The following is a 25,143-nucleotide window of genomic DNA, read 5'->3' on the forward strand; positions in this document are numbered from 1 at the left end:
TTCCTGTTGCCAATAGGTGGCGCTATGACTATAACTGAATATTGGCATGTAGATCTGTTCAGGTCAAGAGTCTTATCCAACATGTGAAGTTTGGGGCAGATTGGACATTGTATGTCTGAGTTACAGCAACTTCCTTTTTCATGGCGAAACATCGAAATTTGTCAGGCCGCCATGGACCCGCCCTTTAACGAAACCTCAAGTCCTTCGCAATTTATTATCGCAAAGGGCTTTAGATTACACTGACCAAGTTTGGTGTTGATCTGAATAAATCTCTAGGAGGAGTTCGTTAAAGTACAACCCCTGAAAATGGCAAAAACAACAGCAATTTTGAAGGGAAAATTCAAAATAACCGACTTCCTGTTGGGATCCGGATTTCGTACCAAGAGACTTTTTTGTAGGTATTGGAGTGTTACATGTGTGTACCAATTTTTGTACATGTACGTGAAACATAGCTCGAGGCGCACTCCGTTGAAAGTGTATAGGTGGCGCTATAGAGCCATTCTGCCACACCCGGTGGAATATTGGCCTGAAGATCTGTTCAGGCCAGGACTCTTATCACACATGTGAAGTTTGGGGAAGATCGGACATCTTATGCCTGAGTTATAACATCTTTTATTCGCATGGCGAGACATCGAACTTCGTCGCGGCGCCATGAACAAGCCTTTTAACGAAAACTCAAGATCTTCACAACTGAACATCGCACAGGCCTTTAGATTAGACTGACCACAAAAAAGACATTGATGTCATAAAATTTCTAGGAGTAGTTCGTCGCAGCGTAAAATATGTCACTTCCTGTTGCCAATAGGTGGCGCTATGACTATAACTGAATATGGGCATGTCAATCTGTTCAGGTTCGGAGTCTCATCAAACATGTGAAGTTTGGGGCAGATTGGTCATTGTATGTGTGAGTTATAGCAACTTCATTTTTCATGGCGAATCATCGAAATTCGCCAGGCCGCCACGGACACGCCCTTCAACGAAAAGTCAGGATCTTCGCAATTTAACATCGCAAAGGCCTTTAGATTAGGCATACCAAATTTGGTGTTGATTTGAAGAACTCTCTAGGAGGAGTTCGTTAAAATACAACACATGGAAATGACCAAAATTACACAAAATATGCTCATAATATTAAAAATAACCGACTTCCTGTTGGGTTTAGAATTTCGCTCCAAGAGTCTTTTTTGTAGGTATTGGTGTGTTACATATGTGTGCCAATTTTCGTGCATGTACGTGAAACATAGCTGGAAGGCTGTTGATTTTCTTGGTATAGGTGGCGCTGTCGAGCCATTTTGCCACACCCTCTTCTGAATCCTATATCAGACGAAAATTTTCACCAGGTTTGACGAGTGTGCAAAGTTTCATGACTTTTTGAGCATGTTAAAGCCCTCAAAAATGCGATTCATTCGGGAGAAGAAGAAGAAGAAGAATAATAATAATAAATTAAAGCTGCAAGCAGCGATGAACGGGCCCTCGCACCCGGGCTCACCGGCAGCGAGTGGCTTTAGTTAATAGGTGAACGGTGAGAAATATGCGTTTAAACTCATAAATATAAGTAGAATATATCAATGTTTATTCCATATATGTGCCAATCTTCCTGTTGCCAGCAGGTGGCGCTATCATTATAATGGAATATTGGCCTTCAGATGTGTTCAGGGCAGGACTTTTATCGAACATGTGAGGTTTGGGGAGGATTGGACATTTTATGCCTGAGTTACAACAACATCCTATTTCATGGCGAAACAATGAAATTTGTCAGGCCGCCATGGACACGCCCTTTAACGAAACCTCAAGATCTTCGCAATTTAAGATCGCAAAAGGCTTTAGATTACACTGACCAAGTTTGGTGTTGATCTGAATAAATATCTAGGAGGAGTTCGTTAAAGTACAACCCCTGAAAATGGCCAAAACAACACTAATTTTGCAGAGAAAATTCCAAATAACTGACTTCCTGTTGGGATTCGGACTTCGTACCAAGAGACTTTTTCGTAGATATTGGTGTGTTACATGTGTGTACCGATTTTTGTACATGTACGTGAAACATAGCTCAAGGCGCACTCCGTTTAAAGTGTATACGCACTCCGTTGAAAGTGTATAGGTGGCGCTATTGAGCCATTTTGCCACACTCGATGGAATATTGGCCTTCAGATCTGTTCAGGCCAGGACCCTTATCACACAAGTGAAGTTTGGGCAAGATCGGACATTTTATGCCTGAGTTATAACATCTTTTATTCCCATGGCGAGACATCGAACTTCATCACGGCGCCATGGACACACCTTTTAACAAAAACTCAAGATCTTCACAACTAAACATCACACAGGTCTTTAGATTAGACTGACCACAAAAAAGACATTGATGTCATAAAATTTCTAGGAGTAGTTTGTCGCAGTGTAAAATATGTAACTTCCTGTTGCCAATAGGTGGCGCTATGACTATAACTGAATATTGGCATGTAGATCTGTTCAGGTCAAGAGTCTTATCCAACATGTGAAGTTTGGGGCAGATTGGACATTGTATGTCTGAGTTACAGCAACTTCCTTTTTCATGGCGAAACATCGAAATTTGTCAGGCCGCCATGGACCCGCCCTTTAACGAAACCTCAAGTCCTTCGCAATTTATTATCGCAAAGGGCTTTAGATTACACTGACCAAGTTTGGTGTTGATCTGAATAAATCTCTAGGAGGAGTTCGTTAAAGTACAACCCCTGAAAATGGCAAAAACAACAGCAATTTTGAAGGGAAAATTCAAAATAACCGACTTCCTGTTGGGATCCGGATTTCGTACCAAGAGACTTTTTTGTAGGTATTGGAGTGTTACATGTGTGTACCAATTTTTGTACATGTACGTGAAACATAGCTCGAGGCGCACTCCGTTGAAAGTGTATAGGTGGCGCTATAGAGCCATTCTGCCACACCCGGTGGAATATTGGCCTGAAGATCTGTTCAGGCCAGGACTCTTATCACACATGTGAAGTTTGGGGAAGATCGGACATCTTATGCCTGAGTTATAACATCTTTTATTCGCATGGCGAGACATCGAACTTCGTCGCGGCGCCATGAACAAGCCTTTTAACGAAAACTCAAGATCTTCACAACTGAACATCGCACAGGCCTTTAGATTAGACTGACCACAAAAAAGACATTGATGTCATAAAATTTCTAGGAGTAGTTCGTCGCAGCGTAAAATATGTCACTTCCTGTTGCCAATAGGTGGCGCTATGACTATAACTGAATATGGGCATGTCAATCTGTTCAGGTTCGGAGTCTCATCAAACATGTGAAGTTTGGGGCAGATTGGTCATTGTATGTGTGAGTTATAGCAACTTCATTTTTCATGGCGAATCATCGAAATTCGCCAGGCCGCCACGGACACGCCCTTCAACGAAAAGTCAGGATCTTCGCAATTTAACATCGCAAAGGCCTTTAGATTAGGCATACCAAATTTGGTGTTGATTTGAAGAACTCTCTAGGAGGAGTTCGTTAAAATACAACACATGGAAATGACCAAAATTACACAAAATATGCTCATAATATTAAAAATAACCGACTTCCTGTTGGGTTTAGAATTTCGCTCCAAGAGTCTTTTTTGTAGGTATTGGTGTGTTACATATGTGTGCCAATTTTCGTGCATGTACGTGAAACATAGCTGGAAGGCTGTTGATTTTCTTGGTATAGGTGGCGCTGTCGAGCCATTTTGCCACACCCTCTTCTGAATCCTATATCAGACGAAAATTTTCACCAGGTTTGACGAGTGTGCAAAGTTTCATGACTTTTTGAGCATGTTAAAGCCCTCAAAAATGCGATTCATTCGGGAGAAGAAGAAGAAGAAGAAGAATAATAATAATAAAAACAAAGCAGATACAAGAGGGTCCTCGCACCTCGGTGCTCGGGCCCTAATTAAAGCTGCAAGCAGCGATGAACGGGCCCTCGCACCCGGGCTCACCGGCAGCGAGTGGCTTTAGTTAATAGGTGAACGGTGAGAAATATGCGTTTAAACTCATAAATATAAGTAGAATATATCAATGTTTATTCCATATATGTGCCAATCTTCCTGTTGCCAGCAGGTGGCGCTATCATTATAATGGAATATTGGCCTTCAGATGTGTTCAGGGCAGGACTTTTATCGAACATGTGAGGTTTGGGGAGGATTGGACATTTTATGCCTGAGTTACAACAACATCCTATTTCATGGCGAAACAATGAAATTTGTCAGGCCGCCATGGACACGCCCTTTAACGAAACCTCAAGATCTTCGCAATTTAAGATCGCAAAAGGCTTTAGATTACACTGACCAAGTTTGGTGTTGATCTGAATAAATATCTAGGAGGAGTTCGTTAAAGTACAACCCCTGAAAATGGCCAAAACAACACTAATTTTGCAGAGAAAATTCCAAATAACTGACTTCCTGTTGGGATTCGGACTTCGTACCAAGAGACTTTTTCGTAGATATTGGTGTGTTACATGTGTGTACCGATTTTTGTACATGTACGTGAAACATAGCTCAAGGCGCACTCCGTTTAAAGTGTATACGCACTCCGTTGAAAGTGTATAGGTGGCGCTATTGAGCCATTTTGCCACACTCGATGGAATATTGGCCTTCAGATCTGTCCAGGCCAGGACCCTTATCACACAAGTGAAGTTTGGGCAAGATCGGACATTTTATGCCTGAGTTATAACATCTTTTATTCCCATGGCGAGACATTGAACTTCATCACGGCGCCATGGACACACCTTTTAACAAAAACTCAAGATCTTCACAACTAAACATCACACAGGTCTTTAGATTAGACTGACCACAAAAAAGACATTGATGTCATAAAATTTCTAGGAGTAGTTTGTCGCAGTGTAAAATATGTAACTTCCTGTTGCCAATAGGTGGCGCTATGACTATAACTGAATATTGGCATGTAGATCTGTTCAGGTCAAGAGTCTTATCCAACATGTGAAGTTTGGGGCAGATTGGACATTGTATGTCTGAGTTACAGCAACTTCCTTTTTCATGGCGAAACATCGAAATTTGTCAGGCCGCCATGGACCCGCCCTTTAACGAAACCTCAAGTCCTTCGCAATTTATTATCGCAAAGGGCTTTAGATTACACTGACCAAGTTTGGTGTTGATCTGAATAAATCTCTAGGAGGAGTTCGTTAAAGTACAACCCCTGAAAATGGCAAAAACAACAGCAATTTTGAAGGGAAAATTCAAAATAACCGACTTCCTGTTGGGATCCGGATTTCGTACCAAGAGACTTTTTTGTAGGTATTGGAGTGTTACATGTGTGTACCAATTTTTGTACATGTACGTGAAACATAGCTCGAGGCGCACTCCGTTGAAAGTGTATAGGTGGCGCTATAGAGCCATTCTGCCACACCCGGTGGAATATTGGCCTGCAGATCTGTTCAGGCCAGGACTCTTATCACACATGTGAAGTTTGGGGAAGATCGGACATCTTATGCCTGAGTTATAACATCTTTTATTCGCATGGCGAGACATCGAACTTCGTCGCGGCGCCATGAACAAGCCTTTTAACGAAAACTCAAGATCTTCACAACTGAACATCGCACAGGCCTTTAGATTAGACTGACCACAAAAAAGACATTGATGTCATAAAATTTCTAGGAGTAGTTCGTCGCAGCGTAAAATATGTCACTTCCTGTTGCCAATAGGTGGCGCTATGACTATAACTGAATATGGGCATGTCAATCTGTTCAGGTTCGGAGTCTCATCAAACATGTGAAGTTTGGGGCAGATTGGTCATTGTATGTGTGAGTTATAGCAACTTCATTTTTCATGGCGAATCATCGAAATTCGCCAGGCCGCCACGGACACGCCCTTCAACGAAAAGTCAGGATCTTCGCAATTTAACATCGCAAAGGCCTTTAGATTAGGCATACCAAATTTGGTGTTGATTTGAAGAACTCTCTAGGAGGAGTTCGTTAAAATACAACACATGGAAATGACCAAAATTACACAAAATATGCTCATAATATTAAAAATAACCGACTTCCTGTTGGGTTTAGAATTTCGCTCCAAGAGTCTTTTTTGTAGGTATTGGTGTGTTACATATGTGTGCCAATTTTCGTGCATGTACGTGAAACATAGCTGGAAGGCTGTTGATTTTCTTGGTATAGGTGGCGCTGTCGAGCCATTTTGCCACACCCTCTTCTGAATCCTATATCAGACGAAAATTTTCACCAGGTTTGACGAGTGTGCAAAGTTTCATGACTTTTTGAGCATGTTAAAGCCCTCAAAAATGCGATTCATTCGGGAGAAGAAGAAGAAGAAGAAGAATAATAATAATAAAAACAAAGCAGATACAAGAGGGTCCTCGCACCTCGGTGCTCGGGCCCTAATTAAAGCTGCAAGCAGCGATGAACGGGCCCTCGCACCCGGGCTCACCGCCATCGTGTGGCTTTAGTAAAAAGGTGAACGGTGAGAAATATGCATTTAATGTCCTAAATATAAGTGGAATATATCAAAGTCATTTCCATTATGTGCCAATCTCCCTGTTGCCAGCAGGTGGCGCTATCATTATAATGGAATATTGGCCTTCAGATGTGTTCAGGCCAGGACTCTTATCAAACATGTGAAGTTTGGGGAAGATTGAACATTTTATGCTTGAGTTACAACAACTTCTCTTGCTGTGGCAAGACATCAAATTTTGTCATGGCGCCATGGAAACGCCCTTTAACAAAAACTCAAGATCTCCAAAAGTTAACATTGCACAGGCCTTTAGATTAGACTGACCACAAAATATATGTTAATCTCAAAAAAATTATAGGAGTAGTTTGTCGCAGCGTAAAACATGTCACTTCCTGTTGCCAATAGGTGGCGCTATGACTATAACTGAATGTGGGCATGTAGATCTGTTAAGGGCAGAAGTTTTATCTAACATGTGAAGTTTGGGGCAGATTGGACATTGTATGTCTGAGTTACAGCAACTTCCTTTTTCATGGCGAAACATCGAAATTTGTCAGGCCGCCATGGACACGCCCTTTAACGAAATCTAAAGATCTTCGCAATTTAACATCGCAAAGGGCTTAAGATTACACTGACCAGGTTTGGTGTTGATCTGAATAAATCTCTAGGAGGAGTTCGTTAAAGTACAACCCCTGAAAATGGCAAAAACAACGCCAATTTTGCGGAGAAAATTCTAAATAACCGACTTCCTGTTGGGATTCGGATTTCGTACCAAGAGACTTTTTTGTAGGTATTGGTGTGTTACATGTGTATACCGATTTTTGTACATGTACGTGAAACATAGCTCGAGGCGCACTCTTTTGAAAGTGTATAGGTGGCGCTATCGAGCCATTTTGCCACACCTGATGGAATTTTGGCCTTCAGATGTGTTCAGGCCAGGACTCTTATCACAAATGTGCAGTTTGGGGAAGATCGGACATTTTATGCCTGAGTTATAACATATTTTATTCCCATGGCGAGACATCGAACTTCGTGACGGCGCCATGGACACGCCTTTTAACGAAAACTCAAGATCTTCACAACTTAACATCGCAGAGGCCTTTAGATTAGACTGACCACAAAAAATACATTGATGTCATAAAATTTCTAGGAGTAGTTCATTGCAGTGTAAAATATGTAACTTCCTGTTGCCAATAGGTGGCGCTATGACTATAACTGAATATGGGCATGTCAATCTGTTCAGGTCAGGAGTCTCATCAAACATGTGAAGTTTGGGGCAGATTGGTCATTGTATGTCTGAGTTATAGCAACTTCCTGTTTCATGGCGAATCATCGAAATTCGACAGGCCGCCACGGACACGCCCATTAACGAAAACTCAAAAGCTTCGCAATTTAACATCGCAAAGGCCTTCAGATTAGGCATACCAAATTTAGTGTTGATCTGAATGAATCTCTAGGAGGAGTTCGTTAAAATACAACGCATGGAAATGACAAAAATGACAAAAAATTTGCTCATAATATTAGTAATAACCGACTTCCTGTTGGGTTTCGGATTTTGCTCCAAGAGACTTTTTTGTAGGTATTGGAGAGTTACATGTGTATACCGATTTTCATACATGTACATGAAACGTAGCTCGAGGCGCACACCGTTGAACGTGTATAGGTGGCGCTGTTGAGCCATTTTGCCACACCCACTTCTGAAACCCATATCAGACGTAAATTTTCGCCAGTTCTGAGGTGTGTGCAAAGTTTCATGACTTTTCGAGCATGTTTAGGCCCTCAAAAATGCGATTCATTTTGGAGAAGAAGAATAATAATAATTAAAGCTGCAAGCAGCGATGAACGGGCCCTCGCACACGGGCTCACCGGCAGCGAGTGGCTTTAGTAAATAGGTGAACGGTGAGAAACATGCATTTAAACTCATAGACTGACCACAAAAAAATACATGAATCTAAAAAAAATTCTAGGAGTAGTTTGTTGCAGCATAAAACATGTAACTTCCTGTTGCCAGCAGGTGGCGCTATGAGTATAACTGAATATGGGCATGTAGATCTGTTAAGGGCAGAAGTCTTATCTAACATGTGAAGTTTGGGGCCGATTGGACATTGTATGTCTGAGTTAAAGCAACTTCCTTTTTCATGGCGAAACATCAAAATTTCTCAGGCCGCCATGGACACGCCCTTTAACGAAACCTCAAAATCTTCACAATTTAACATCGCAAAGGCCTTTAGATTTAACTGACCAAGTTTGGTGTTGATCTGAATATATCTCTAGGAGTAGTTTGTTCAAGTACAACCCCTGAAAATGGCAAAAACAACGCCAATTTTGCCAAGAAAATTCTAAATAACCGACTTCCTGATGGGATTCGGATTTCGTACCAGGATACTTTTTTGTAGGTATTGGTGTGTTACATGTGTGTACCGATTTTTGTACATGTACGTGAAAAATAGCTCGAGGCGCACTCCATTGAATGTGTATATGCACTCCGTTGAAAGTTTATAGGTGGCGCTATCGAGCCATTTTGCCACACCCAATGGAATATTGGCCTTCAAATGTGTTCAGGCCAGGACTCTTATCACACATGTGAAGTTTGGGGAAGATCGGACACTTTATGCCTGAGTTATAACATCTTTTATTCCCATGACGAGACATCGAACTTCGTCACGGCGCCATGGACATGCCTTTTAACAAAAACTCAAGATCTTCACAACTAAACATCACACAGGTCTTTAGATTAGACTGACCACAAAAAAGACATTGATGTAATAAAATTTCTAGGAGTAGTTCGTTGCAGTGTAAAATATGTCACTTCCTGTTGCCAATAGGTGGCGCTATGACTATAAATGAATATGGGCATGTAGATCTGTTCAGGTCAAGATTCTCATCCAACATGTGAAGTTTGGGGCAGATTGGACATTATATGTCTGAGTTACAGCAACTTCCTTTTTCATGGCGAAACATCGAAATTTGTGAGGCCGCCATGGACACGCCCTTTAACGAAACCTCAAGTCCTTCGCAATTTAACATCGCAAATGGCTTTAGATTACACTGACCAAGTTTGGTGTTGATCTGAATAAATCTCTAGGAGGAGTTCATTAAAGTACAACCCCTGAAAATGGCAAAAACAACACCAATTTTGAAGGGAAAATTCAAAATAACCGACTTCCTGTTGGGATCCGGATTTCGTACCAAGAGACTTTTTTGTAGGTATTGGTGTGTTACATGTGTGTACCAATTTTTGTACATGTACGTGAAACATAACTCGAGGCGCACTCCGTTGAAAGTGTATAGGTGGCGCTATAGAGCCATTCTGCCACACCCGGTGGAATATTGGCCTGCAGATCTGTTCAGGCCAGGCCTCTTATCACATATGTGAAGTTTGGGGAAGATCGGACATTTTTTGCCTGAGTTATAACATCTTTAATTCCCATGGCGAGACATCGAAATTCGTCGCGGCACCATGAACAAGCCTTTTAACGAAAACTCAAGATCTTCACAACTGAACATCGCACAGGCCTTTAGATTAGACTGACCACAAAAAAGACATTGATGTCATAAAATTTCTAGGAGTAGTTCGTCGCAGCGTAAAATATGTCACTTCCTGTTGCCAATAGGTGGCGCTATGACTATAACTGAATATGGGCATGTCAATCTGTTCAGGTTCGGAGTCTCATCAAACATATGAAGTTTGGGGCAGATTGGACATTGTATGTGTGAGTTATAGCAACTTCATTTTTCATGGCGAATCATTGAAATTCGCCAGGCCGCCACGGACACGCCCTTCAACAAAAACTCAAGATCTTCGCAATTTAACATCGCAAAGGCCTTTAGATTAGGCATACCAAATTTGGTGTTGATTTGAAGAAATCTCTAGGAGGAGTTCGTTAAAATACAACACATGGAAATGACCAAAATTACACGAAATATGCTCATAATATTAAAAATAACCGACTTCCTGTTGGGTTTAGAATTTCGCTCCAAGAGTCTTTTTTGTAGGTATTGGTGTGTTACATATGTGTGCCAATTTTCGTGCATGTACGTGAAACATAGCTGGAAGGCTGTTGATTTTCTTGGCATAGGTGGCGCTGTCGAGCCATTTTGCCACACCCTCTTCTGAATCCTATATCAGACGAAAATTTTCACCAGGTTTGACGCGTGTGCAAAGTTTCATGACTTTTTGAGCATGTTAAAGCCCTCAAAAATGCGATTCATTCGGGAGAAGAAGAAGAAGAATAATAATAATAATAATAATAAACAAAGCAGATACAAGAGGGTCCTCGCACCTCGGTGCTCGGGCCCTAATAATTAAAGCTGCAAGCAGCGATGAACGGGCCCTCGCACCCGGGCTCACCGCCATCGTGTTGCTTTAGTAAAAAGGTGAACGTTGAGAAATATGCATTTAATGTCCTAAATATAAGTGGAATATATCAAAGTATATCCCATATATGTGCCAATCTTTGTGTTGCCAGCAGGTGGCGCTATCATTATAATGGAATATTGGCCTTCAGATGTGTTCAGGCCAGGACTCTTATCAAACATTTGAAGTTTGGGGAAGATTTAACATTTTATGCTTGAGTTACAACAACTTCTCTTGCTGTGGAAAGACATCAAATTTTGTCATGGCGCCATGGAAACGCCCTTTAACAAAAACTCAAGATCTCCAAAAGTTAACATTGCACAGGCCTTTAGATTAGACTGACCACAAAATATATGTTAATCTCAAAAAAATTATAGGAGTAGTTTGTCGCAGCGTAAAACATGTCACTTCCTGTTGCCAATAGGTGGCGCTATGACTATAACTGAATGTGGGCATGTAGATCTGTTAAGGGCGGAAGTTTTATCTAACGTGAAGTTTGGGGCAGATTGGACATTGTATGTCTGAGTTACAGCAACTTCCTTTTTCATGGCGAAACATCGAAATTTGTCAGGCCGCCATGGACACGCCCTTTAACGAAATCTAAAGATCTTCGCAATTTAACATCGCAAAGGGCTTAAGATTACACTGACCAAGTTTGTTGTTGATCTGAATAAATCTCTAGGAGGAGTTCGTTAAAGTACAACCCCTGAAAATGGCAAAAACAACGCCAATTTTGCAGAGAAAATTCTAAATAACCGACTTCCTGTTGGGATTCGGATTTCGTGCCAAGAGACTTTTTTGTAGGTATTGCTGTGTTACATGTGTATACCGATTTTTGTACATGTACGTGAAACATAGCTCGAGGCGCACTCTGTTGAAAGTGTATAGGTGGCGCTATCGAGCCATTTTGCCACACCTCATGGAATTTTGGCCTTCAGATGCGTTCAGGCCAGGACTCTAATCACACATGTGCAGTTTGGGGAAGATCGGACATTTTATGCCTGAGTTATAACATCTTTTATTCCCATGGCGAGACATCGAACTTCGTGACGGCGCCATGGACACGCCTTTTAACGAAAACTCAAGATCTTCACAACTTAACATCGCACAGGCCTTTAGATTAGACTGACCACAAAAAAGACATTGATGTCATAAAATTTCTAGGAGTAGTTCTTCGCAGCATAAAATATGACACTTCCTGTTGCCAATAGGTGGCGCTATGACTATAACTGCATATGGGCATGTCAATCTATTCTGTTCCAGAGTCTTATCAACCATGTGAAGTTTGGGGCAGATTGGACATTGTATGTCTGAGTTATAGCAACTTCATTTTTCATGGCGAGTCATCGAAATTCGCCAGGCCGCCACGGACACGCCCTTCAACGAAAACTCAAAATCTTCGCAATTTAACATCGCAAAGGCCTTTAGATTAGGCATACCAAATTTGGTGTTGATTTGAAGAAATCTCTAGGAGGAGTTCGTTAAAATACAACGCATGGAAATGGCAAAAATGACACAAAATTTGCTCATAATATTAAAAATAACCGACTTCCTGTTGGGTTTAGAATTTTGCTCCAAGAGTCTTTTTTGTAGGTATTGATGTGTTACATGTGTGTACCGATTTTCATACATGTACGTGAAAGGTAGCTCGAGGCGCACACCGCTGAATGTGCATAGGTGGCGCTGTCGAGCCATTTTACCACGCCCACTTCTGAAACCCATATCAGACGTAAATTTTCGCCAGTTCGGAGGCGTCTGCAAAATTTGGTGACTTTTTGAGCATGTTTAGGCCCTCAAAAATGCGATTCATTTTGGAGAAGCGGAATAATAATAATAATAAACGGAGCAATTCCAATAGGGTCCTCACACCATCGGTGCTCGGGCCCTAATAATAATAATAATAATAATAATAATAATAATAAACGGAGCAATTCCAAGAGGGTCCTCACACCATCGGTGCTCGGGCCCTAATAAAAAACAAAGCAGATACAAGAGGGTCCTCGCACCTCGGTGCTCGGGCCCTAATAAAAAACAAAGCAGATACAAGAGGGTCCTCGCACCTCGGTGCTCGGGCCCTAATAAGTATTGAATGCATGTATTAATAAATAAATGCCACTCTGGGTCATTTGTGCCAATTCTGGGGACCCATCTTACCCCAAGTGTCAAATTTTATCCTCACAATAACCCACATCTGTTTATTGACCATAAAAATAAAATAATAATAAAAAAACGATAATGTATCCACAAATCTCTCATTAACAAACAGACACAAAAACTCTGACGTTCAACATGATATGATCACTATTATCCAGAGACACAAAATACAGTCGACTGAACTAAATCTTCCAAATGATGAAATTACAAAAATAAAAATAGCATAGCCATTAATCAAAACTGTTGAAATGAGATTAAGTGTCATCTATGGTCAAGAGAAAAAAAAGAAAAGAAAATAAAGTTGAGGTGTCATCTTACCCTGTCTTTAACCTACAAAATGTGTTGCTTATAAATAGTTATTATAATAAATACAATTTTGCCCACAGAATGGTGTAGTTATAGCTAAGTTTGTAGAAGAGTTTATTATCAGCTTTACACAGATGTGAGCTCGCCACAACCCTCCAGTGACCATGCTGGGACCACAAATAAGAAAGACCTGAGGTTTTTATGTATTCAGTAAAACAGCATTTTAAAGAGCATAAGAGGCGTAACCATTGGCTGCTGTGAAGCTGTTAGAAATGTTGTGTAAATTCTCAGACTCTGTCTGGCTGCACTTAAACAACAGTCGAACAAGGTTCATTCACTTATATTCAGTCCTCTAACAAACCTCCTGCTTGTCTGTGAATGATGGGGAAAAGCCTTAACAGATCATTTATTTATACATCAAACCCAAAAGAGACATGTGCAGTCATCTGCACTCATTGTACAGCAGAATTTAATTATCATCAAAGCTTGCAAAGTTTCAAATGTGAGAAAGCTCATTAAGTTCTCAAAAGATGCACATCATTTAGGCTGCTGAATGGGAAATAAAGGCACATCAATGTCATTTCTAAAAAAAATAAAATAAATAAATAAATACAAATATATTTCAATCATTTTTAATACATCGCAATAATAGAAATATATTTCAGTTATGTGCTAAATGGGAATGTAAATACTGTGATTATACTAAAGGTTAAAATTTTAGGACAAATGACTGAAGTTGTATTAATGAGTGAGCCACGGAGCAGAAAAGCTCTTAATATGAGTCATTAATTAATAGCTTTATTCCTCTGAGAACAGAAGTGATTTGAAGCTCATTTCATTGAAGATTATTTCAACTTTTGGAGAGAATTTGAACAGTTTTGGTGAAGGGGAAAGAAAAGTCTAAACATGTTTATATTTTAATCCTCTGCCTTAGGATGTGCATACAATACATAAGATTTATTTACTTATGTTTACATTTATTTATCACTTTATATATCAGCATCAAATATTATATTCACAGCAAACTGGAAAAAAATATGATTAAATTAAATCATAATAATACTTCAATTAATCATAGTCAATTTAACGTGCTATCATTAAAATATAATATAATATAATATAATATAATATAATATAATATTAAAACAAACAATCAAAAAATTACATATATATTAAAATAACAATTAGTATTTCAAATTAATATGTGATTAAAAACTGATCAACTTTATTATTATTACTATTATTATTATTATTATTATTGTTATTATTATTATATTATACATTAAAAAAAAATCTTATCTTTAAAGCAGGATACTCTAATAAAAAGCATTTTACAGTCAAGGACGACTCACAAACTTCACACAAAGAAAATTCTTCTTTAAATAAATATACATGGTTAAGTCTTGTACTTTCCATACATAAGAAAACACTGATTTTGATATGAACACACATCAGAGACATTTATATCAGCAAACAATGCTGTTTTGCAGACAATAAAACTCTAAAATGCTTCAAAACAGCTTCCAGCCATATCAAAGATTGTCACTGGTTATGTTTTCTTCTTGACTATAAAGGACATCATGCACATGCACTGACTTTGAAACAAATGGCAAAACGACAGATGACAGGTGACTAAAGGAATAACATCTTTGAGATTACAACCTTATTTGTCATGATATTATTTTGGAACATTTGCCATTGGAGTATCTTTAAATAAATATTCAAAAGTTTATTTATAACATATTAAAAATACAAGCAAACAAGTAAAAAGAGAAAGATGCTGCCGAATCCATTTCCTCATTATACAAAAAGAAGTGAAGTTCAATTGAAAAGCTGAATCCCACATAGCAATTTTTTTCTGGCCCAGCTCCGGGCCACACAATCACTTTTCCCTCGGCCCAAGTACCGCAAAGAATGACGGCCCTGAAGTGGCCCAGAACTGGATTAAATACAAGGGTCACACATGGGCCATAACTGGCCCGAATCTCAGCCAGTAAGTCACCCTTAACTGGCCCTGAACTGGGCCAAAACAGGTTTTATTATTGGTACCAATTCTCAGCCATAAGTTAACCATATCAACACCACCCTTTAACCAGAAACCCCAAAACTGAGCCATAACCCAGACTAATCTTACCCAAACCATGTGAACAAAAAAAGGCACAAGAAAATTCAATTCTCAAAAATAGTTCAGACACAAACCAATAACCCTCGGTCCAAGTACCGCAAAGAATGACGGCCCTGAAGTGGCCCAGAACTGGATTAAATACAAGGGTCACACATGGGCCATAACTGGCCCAAATCTCAGCCAGTAAGTCACCCTTAACTGGCCCTGAACTGGGCCAAAACAGGTTTTATTATTGGTACCAATTCTCAGTCATAAGTTAACCATATCAACACCACCCTTTAACCAGAAACCCCAAAACTGAGCCATAACCCAGACTAATCTTACCCAAACCATGTGAACAAATAAGTCACAGAAAAATTCTATATTTTATTCAATTTAAATTTTATTTAACAGTAATACCAGCCAAGAATATATATATATATATATTACACCTAGAATTGTGTAACAGTGTGAATGCTATTTTATTTTGTACATTCGAAGTGTAACATCTTATTACAACCCGTAAAAGAGCATATAATTTCAAAATGTTCAAGCTTAGATACTTTAGTAATGCACAAGCCAAAAAAAGAAAAGAAAGGACAGCTAGAGTTGTGCAACTGTGTGAACGCTATATGAGCTACCTAACTAAATGAATCTAAAAGAAATCTAGTACTGAAATTTGAACATTATAATCTAATTTACTCTAAACAAACATAGAGCAAATTAAAAAAATTTACACATCAGAATGTGTGTGTGTGGGAGAAAGTGATCCTATTTGGGCCTCTTTTTTCCTTAAGCACTCTCTCCTTCCTCCATCTCGATCAGGAGCAAGCTGAAGCCATCTTTGAATGGTTGATTCAATCTCCTGATCGGTGGCATGTTGTGTGAGGCGATTTTTTCTGACAGCAGCTAAAAGACAAAATACTAAATGAATAATACAAAATTAACATACATATAGAAACATTCATCCACCTACTGTACATAAATTTAGGTAACAAATTAAAATAAGGTTGCTTTGGTTACATTTTATACAGAAAATGATTGCTTATGTGGCATAATTGATTGACTAACTGGCTTGTCAGACTTTGACAACAGTATTATAACAAACAAGACCATTTTAGCAAACAAAAACCTTAAAAATATTTATATATGGAAACTGTGGTGTAAACAGTAACCAATGAACCGTTGAAGTACTGATAATGTAACGCATTCAAAGCATAACATCTTATTTTCACCCCCAAAAAATGCATTTAATAATCTTAAACAGTTGTTTACTTATTGCATTGGTCAATTTAAACTTTAAATTATGATACAGTTTTAAAATAACAGTTGTAGAAATTGAAGTACTGGGCATAAAAAAAAAAAAAAAAATGTTTTAGACTGTACAATTTTAAATTAATTAGATTTTTTTTTAAAAAGTGGTCATGCTCACAACAGACTTACCAAGAACAATGTTTCGTAACTGCAAGCTTTTAAAGCTGATTTTCCCATTAACACCACGCATATTTATATTCTTGGCCAGGGAGTTTGTGATTGTTGCTGTCATTATTCTCCAAACTCCATCTCTGGTGTCTGTCCCACCTTTCATTGCCAACATGCTTATCTGTGAATTAACATTTATTGGTTACACTTTATTTCGATAGTCCACTTTAGACATTCTACTGACTGTAAGTAACTTTGTAACTACGTCAACTACATATCAACTAAATCTCAGAAATTTGCAACTACATGTCTACTTACTCTCAGAGTAGACTGTTAGGGTAGGTTCAGGCTTAGTATAAGTTTACAATAAGTTGACAAAGAAAGTGTTAGAAGATATTAAGCAGACAGTCTACTAATACTCTACTAACTGCTAGTTGACATGTAGTTGCAAAGTTACTTACTGCTAGTAGAATGTCTAAAGTGGACTATCAAAATAAAGTGTTACCCATTTATTTTATTAATTGTTCAAATAAAATGCCAATTATCCACTAAAGGGATAGTTCAACCAAAAATGTAAATTCTGCCATCATTTCCTCACCTCCACTTGTATGAGTTTCTTTATTCTGTTGAACACAGCAGAATTTGTTTTAAATGTTAACCAGACAGTAGATGGTAACCACTGGCTTCCATATTTTTTATTTTTTAATACCAATGTTACCTTTGTCTGGTTACCAAAATTCCTCAAAATGTCTTCTTTGTGTTCATCAAAAGAAACCAACTCATCCAAGCTTAAGTTTTACATTTTCACAACATACAAAAAAAAAAAATTTTTAGTAAGCCTAAACAAAACATATGTCTTGAATATAACTGACTTACCAATTGCTTTTGAAAGTCAGGAAATTTTCTCAATCGCTCCTCCAAGTTTTGCAGAGACTGAAGATCAGCTACTGGCAGTAGGTTTGCTTCAAGGCCTATGTCTTCTTCACTGACAGATTTTAGACCCTGAACTGTCCTATAGATTATCTTCATTTGGTCCATCATGATCTCTTGATTTGTGAGAATGTTACGCAGGAGGGCTGAAACAAAAGCAAGAAACTGAAATAAACCCATATGGTACACAATATGTAAAAGTAGTACACGATAGTATCACATTTCCCAATAAACAAATACTTACAAGTATCAAGAACAGCTTGATGTCTTAATAGTCCTTGTGGCTGGTGATAAACAATCCCTCTCTGACACCGATCAGGGGAAATGCAGCTTCTTTGCAGTGGGTCAGGGGGAGAGTGACTTCTTTGAAAAGGGTCAGGGAGAGTATAATCTATCTCAAACAAGTCAGGAGAAATACAGCTTCTCTGAAGCAGGTCAGGGGAAGTGTTGCGTCTTTGTAACGGGTCAGAATTTGCATGGTTTCTTTGAAGCGGGTCAGGGGAAGTGTGGACTTTCTGAAACGGCTCAGCAGTTGTGTGGCTTCTCTGAAGCGGATCAGGGGAATTGCGGCCTCTCTGAACGGAGTCTGAAGTTTTGTGGCCACTTCGAAGTGGATCAGAGGAAGTCTGGACCTTCTGAAATGGCTCAGTAGTTGCACTTTTTCTCGGTCGTGAATCCGGGGAAGCATGGCATCTCTGAAGCAGGTCAGGTGGAGTGCAATCATTGTCAGACAAGTTGGGAGAAGTACAGCTTGTGTGGAATCTCTGAAGCTGGTTAGAAGTGCGGCTTCTCTGAAGCGGGTCAGGGTTAATGCGGCTCCTCTCAAGTGGATCAGCAGTTGCATGGTTTCTTCGAGACTGGTCAGAATGTGTGTGGGTCCTCTTAGGTACATTAGAAGTATGATGACTTTGGGAATTAGGAGGGATATTTGGTAAACTATGTCGGGATTTGAAGAAAGTTAGAACAGATCATTTTAGGCATTTTCACAAGTTAAATTAATCAATTACCTTACTCAAAATAACAACTTATACTGCTTACAATTTTGTTGGCTTAGATTTGGCCAACACAGACTTCTGAGTAGATCCAGTCTTCTGCATCCTTTGGGAGTCAGAAGCAAATGAGTGAAAGATCTTCGGAGCTCTAGGCAGTTCTTCTTTTCTGTTCAGAGAAAGAGAAAGAAGCTATATGTCATGTAAGAAATAAGTAGACAAAAAAAAGAAAATTAATGGAAACTTACCTTTTCTTTGCATTATCTTTTGACTGATCAACACTGATTTTTTCATCCTCATCTTCTCCAGGAAAAAATAGGTTCTTTGGCCTAAAGAATCACTTTGTTACTTACATATCATATACATGCATATCTGCCACATTTTACAATACATTGACTAAATAGAATCATAGATTACAAATAAAGACAACTCACATTCTTCTTCGTTTGGGTTTAATTGGGGAATCCTCCCTATCTGTTGCAAGGTCTGTGTGTTCGACAGCTTCAGGTAGTTTTAATCTTGCCTCACTGTAACTGTCTACAAAAGATTACAATAATTATATACATACATACATACATACACACATATATATGTATATATATATATGGCCAACGTATCTGAAACATTTCAACACACAATCTATAAAGTAATACTTACTCGATGTAAATATTATTCTGACCCTGTGTGGAGTCCATCCTTCCCCAGGTTGCTCCTTATTTTTTGTGGCTTTTACAACATCCACTTTATTTGGTGGCCACATACATTCATTTTCTTTGACCCAATTGGAAGGCACCACTTCTACTTCATTAGTTTTTTCAAAAATCACAATGTGATACATTGTCTAAACAAAATAAAATTGTAATTTAGTCATTTATATGCCTTTTCAAAATAATCTGTAGGAACACTTTTGAGTGGATAATGTGAGAAGAGAGACTATTTTTGGGAACTGTAATTGCACACAACATGTACCGCAGATACAAAGAAAGCAACAAAATATAAACTGCAGATTTACTGGACCCATAAACAACTGCATGCTACCAAAAAAATGTTTAAGTATAATGTAAATCAATAGCTGCCGTGTGGTTTGTTTAAATGCAGCAAAGGTATCACAACAAACTTGTCATGAAATGGCAGTCTGACATATTTTTGCACACTCTCCACTCTCTGAAAATGTTTCAGTGTCAAAGACAAGTTAGAAACCACAAAGATGTCCAACTCTGTAGAGTCAAAAGGGTATTCAAAGAATGATTCCTTGCATCTGTAGTCCCTACCGACAAAATATTCCACTCCCCTATCAACAATAATATTTTCAACCAAAACAAACTTGTTCTTTATTTTGATGCAGGAATCTCTATTTGTAGTTTTGATAACGGCACCATCCATGGACAACACTTTAAACTGTTTTACTTGTCCTGTGAAAAATTGTGGTACTGGCCCTTCAGTATGTTCCGATTTATAATCTTTGGATGTCTTTGCATTAAGATTACAGTTGGAGCTGGCTTCATCAATTTCAGACAACCTGCGGATCACTTGTGTCAAAGGATTTCGTGGGCCTCTAACCAGTTTTTTAAGATGACCCAAGAAATTCTCATATGGAAAAGATGAAAATAAATCCAAATTACCATGGATTTTTACATTTTCACAAAGATGGACCAAACCATGAAAATTGTAAACTAAAAATTCTTGTCCATAAAGCTGACCAAAATGTTCAACAAAAGACACCAAAAGGGAACTGGCCAGATTGTTCATCTTCAAACAATATTCTGAACTCAGTAATATGTGTACGCCAATTGACAAAAGCATGAAATTGTCATAAATTTGAGACTTTAATACACCCTTCAGTACAACAGGTCCAGTGTACAGCAGGAACTGACGAAATTCTGAGGCCTTCCACCTACTTTTTTCAGCCAGTGTACGTGGTCTTCTAGTGAACTCAGAAGGAATGTAATCCCTCAAAGAAAGTAGTCTCTCTGAAATCAAGGAAGCTTGACTGCTTGACATACGACAACGCAGGGGTCCAGGAGGACCCATCCACAAATCAAGCAGACGCCTCATAACCCCTAAGCATACTAAGTGCATGTAATCATAAGGGAAGCTGGCAACCATGTCAATATTAAGGTCAGCTAAAGGTGAGTGTTCATGGTGGTGTTCTACATCTGTATTTTTTCTAAAGCATTCGTCCGTTCTACGTCTTGCACTTAAATCAGGAAATGTCATTCGATGTCCTATACGGACACCAATTTGGTGACACTTGTCACATCCATGGTATGCACAGTGTGATTTCACTCCTTTCACAAAGGCTCGGGCTGGAGTGTCACATACAACAGAGCAGATGTTCAAAAAGAACCTCTTTCCCTGAAAAACAAACCCACTGCTCAGTGACTTTAATTCACACACCAGATGTTGCAAATACTCTGACAAAGACTTTGGTTTAGTGTTGCCACAAAAAAGACCAATCAACACTGGTTTCTCACTGTACCCCTGCAACATACCAAGAATGGGCCAAAACTGAGTACTACTGCTTTTGAACAGGGGTAGGCCGTCAAAATTCAGCTGTAATTTAAATAAGTGTCTATCTGGGACAATAGACCACACCTTATTCAACAGTCCATAAAACGAGCTTAGTATTCCAAAGTAGTGAAACATTCCACCTGATAGAGTTTCTATTTTGTATGCTGTTTTTGTTTTAAGTAATGTTCGCCCATCTTTTGGCAGAGAAGGATGGTGAACTTGTAAAATGCAGAGCAGGGCTGATAACGCAATCAGGGGAATGCTAAACTCAGTGGCCCAGTCAGCAAGAGAATCCTTCAAGTCATAAATAGTGTCACTGCATGCATCACTATGATCCATTTCCTCCTCATCAGACAGAAACCTATCCTTTGGAATCTGTTCATTCCCACTATCTCTGCTGCTCTGAAACTCCTCCTCAAACCATATAGAAGTTTCATCATTGAAGCTGTCTGCATAATTTATTTCAAACTCTTGCCTGCTACACTCACTATCTATTGTCTGTATTAGTTCATCAACTTTTTTTAATGCCCGTCTTCTCACATTGCTCCTCTCATTATAACTCCAATTACCATCCATACCAACAGTCTGTCAAGTTTTCTTGCCCATGCACAGTCCTGTAAAAAAATAAAAAATAAAACAAAATTAACATTGAATATGCCTCAACTATTCCAGATTTACCAATATAGGATACTAATGTAGCTCTAAAACTCATTTGTATTAATAATTTTGTTAGATCATGGAAAGTGAGTGCTTTTAGGCCAGTTTGCCATCTTTTTAAATAACTTTAATTTAATTGTTTTTATCAATCAATTTATATCCACATCTAAATATTTTATATTTAATTATTTTAACCATAATTATTACATTCCCTTTAATTTCATAGGACAATACTAGCCACTTGTATAGTTGTTCTCCTGGTTCAGTTTTGCCATAAATGGCAAATTGTTCATTGCATTCCTAGATGTGACCTCTAAACATTACCCAGGTTGAGAACTATTGTTTTAGACAACAACAAAAAAGTTATGTGATCAATTTCATTCCTTCAATGTAGATATTTTAATAGTACAGTATAATTATTTTTCTCTCAATCGCCTACAAATATGGCACACATGGGAATGAGATGACTAGCAATACATGACTAGCAAAAAGAACTAAGCAGGCCTCTGTGATCACAAATAAAAAACTTGGAGCATGTCCTTTTCATGTTAAACAATGATTAATCCAGATTTGATTCCACATGACTGGCTAAAACAAAAGTATCAGATATATAACGTTAGTTAAGTCAAAGATTAGATTTAGATATCATACAATCTGAATTTTCAACCATTGAATCACATTATAAGTCAATTGCGGTTGCTGAATTTGCTTTTCATTTTAACAGCATTAACGTTACATTGTTCCGCACACATGAAGCACCGCGCCTCGGACATTCCGCAGGCCGGTCTATCGCACCCCGTTCGCGTCTCATTTTCAGGGGCAGCTGAATCAGCTACCATATAGGCAAAAGTTCACTTCAATAAAGAAAAAAGTGGCATCCGAGTTTGAAATCAGGTATTAAAAAAAGCGCCAAAAAAAGAGAGTGAACTTCACTTACCTGAACAGCGGTTGTCTGAGACGTCTTCTTCAACTTCAGCGGGAGAAATTAACCGACGCATCACGTGAACCTCATTCACCAACCAGAAAAGCTGCTGTTACCGTGGAGATCGCGCCAAAAAAAAAAAACAATAGTTGACTGCAGTTGTTTTAAATAAACTGTTATTTAGAAAAAAAATATAGATATTAAGTTTTTAACATGATTTGGTCGTCCTTAAAATTTAAAAGTATGGAAAACGTAGACTTATTTGTGGATTAGTGTTGTTGTTTTTTTTATTATTTACACATTTATAAAAACAAATTAAAATAAATACTATAATAAAAAAAAAAAACTAAATTATGTTAGGAAAATGGGTTTAATGATTATTAAATTTTGTGAATATTGCTGAAAACTAAATGCTATATCTATTCATTATTAATCTTTTTTTTAAACAATTGGACATAAATTTTTTTTCACTGTCTCATTTATAATTCAATTAATATAATTATTATTAATTATTAAAATATTTACATCTTTTTCAGAACGGGGAGGGGAGAATAATCTTGCCTTGAAAATATAGGCTAGTAGCAGGCTTATAATTGTCCAGTACACAAATTATGGCCCATAATCGCTACACTAATTTGGGCCAGACACCTCTCATGCACAATCGGCCCAAATGTTGTCTGCCGTCATGCAGTGCCATCATTGCCACACTTGGCCCACAGTGGGCTGACATGATCTGGGCCACACACCTCCCATCCACATTCGGCCCAAATGTTGTCTGCCGTCATGCATGCAGTGCCATCATTGCCACACTTGGCCCACAGTTGGCTGACATGATGCATGCCAGTGCCGGCAACACGCCAGCAGTGCCACGAGGAGGCCACATTTGGGCCAAGTCTGTTTGCTATGTGGGATGTAGGTGTATTTTGTTGCGCTTGCTTTGTGTTGTGACAGTTGCCAGACCGACAGAATCTGGCATCATGGCAACCCGTTGGTTACGACCTTGCCATCAGGAAGCCTAAGGCAACAAAGTGCATGAGACGAGTTGTAAAAATCAGCTCATGTTTGGTTGGTAACTTGGCAAGTCATCATGCTATCAAGGGCATAAAATGTCACACTGCAGTAATTCAGAAATTGACAAATAAGAATGTGATTATTGTTGTGGCCCGTGAGGAACGGGATTCCTGCTGGAGATCCACAAAAGAAGCCAAACATAAATCATTTATAAAATCTGAGCCCAACGATTAAGTATAATATAATATAATATAACATAATATAATATAATATAATATAATATAATATAATATAATATAATATAATATAATATAATATAATATAATATAATATAATATAATATAATATAATATAATAAATTCTGAAAAGGACTCTTACATGATTACGTTGATCATTATATAATATATATATAAAATGACAATGACAACTCATGGTCACCTAACACCTACACAAGGTAATGGTTTATTAAGTAGACATAAAATCAATCTTTTACAAATTAGCCCATCAATATGGTCAAGCCGTCGATGACCCAGGCACTTAACCTTTGCAAAGGTTAAATCTTTTCTTAATCAGCATGGCGTGTCTTTAAGACAGAGTGGTACTGTATAGAAAACCTATGAATGTTAGCATTATGCGATGGAGTCACTTTTAATAAAAAAAAGTGATGCGGACAGATTAATGAAGGGTGTGTTTAAAGATATGGTTGCAATCTATCACAAAAAATTCAAATGCTTATTAGTTCATTTACTAATCCTTTACTGTTCTGTTAGTGTGTAACTCATAAAAAGTAATAACTGAGCACCAAAGCAACATATCAGAATGTTTTCTGAAGGACCAAAGACAGATAATTCATGCAATCACCATAATAAAAAAAAAAAAAAAAAAATGCCACAAGTTTTATATATAAATATATTAAACACATTATTATATATTTGAGTAAATGCATGCATCCTTGCTGAGTATGAAACAGTTTATTTAGAATGATTTTTTAAATATATAACTATTTCAAACTTTTGACAGGAAATGTAAGTCATTGGATGAACAGTATACAAGAAGTTTGCTTGTGTTTTATATTGTATATTTAACTGTAATATATTCTATACTAGGACATATCACAACAAACACATTAAAAATAGCATATAGCAGTGGCGCATTGTAGCACTAATAAGAGAAAGAAGTGTTTCTTCTGTTTTACATACAGTACATCCCTGACACAAGCTTTCAAATAGGTGTGAAAAAAATAAATAAAAAAGGGGGCCGTCTCTCCCATCCCTCTCTGTAAATAATGCCTTCATTTCATACAACCTGTTCAAACAGCAGATTATGTTATGTAAATGCTAACTTCTATAAAATGCGTTTATGTTT

At 38.2% G+C, this 25,143-nt stretch overlaps 1 protein-coding gene across 3 annotated transcripts; it reads right to left on the reverse strand.

Annotated features, from left to right (window-relative positions):
• Positions 1-15,002: 15,002 nt before the first annotated feature.
• On the reverse strand, positions 15,003-22,903 carry LOC113114239 (serine/arginine repetitive matrix protein 1-like). Of its 3 annotated transcripts, none has more exons than XM_026281093.1 (10): positions 22,783-22,903; positions 21,758-21,802; positions 19,335-19,518; positions 19,112-19,214; positions 18,926-19,006; positions 18,727-18,846; positions 17,933-18,624; positions 17,635-17,834; positions 16,780-16,939; positions 15,004-16,245 (listed from the first exon to the last, which is right to left on the reverse strand). In XM_026281093.1, exons 2-10 carry the CDS (start codon positions 21,758-21,760, stop codon positions 16,070-16,072), a joined length of 1,719 nt encoding a protein of 572 aa, XP_026136878.1. In that variant the 5' UTR covers positions 21,761-21,802; positions 22,783-22,903; the 3' UTR covers positions 15,004-16,069. The 3 variants fall into 3 exon arrangements, with proteins under 3 accessions (XP_026136881.1, XP_026136878.1, XP_026136880.1); XM_026281095.1 differs by having other exon boundaries at positions 21,767-21,802; positions 22,783-22,902; XM_026281096.1 differs by lacking the exon at positions 16,780-16,939 and having other exon boundaries at positions 15,003-16,245; positions 22,783-22,900.
• Positions 22,904-25,143: the final 2,240 nt, after the last annotated feature.

Source organism: Carassius auratus, chromosome 14 (genome assembly GCF_003368295.1).
Source record: "Carassius auratus strain Wakin chromosome 14, ASM336829v1, whole genome shotgun sequence".
Lineage (NCBI taxonomy): Eukaryota > Metazoa > Chordata > Actinopteri > Cypriniformes > Cyprinidae > Carassius > Carassius auratus.

Bases quoted from the DNA above. Each gene is read 5' to 3' on its own strand.
- LOC113114239 (XM_026281093.1), bottom strand. The intron at 19,007-19,111 runs GTGAGTTGTCTT...GTGATTCTTTAG, and splicing joins AAACCCAAACGAAGAAGAAT to GCCAAAGAACCTATTTTTTC. The intron at 16,940-17,634 runs GTAAGTCAGTTA...GTTAATTCACAG, and splicing joins CTGACTTTCAAAAGCAATTG to ATAAGCATGTTGGCAATGAA.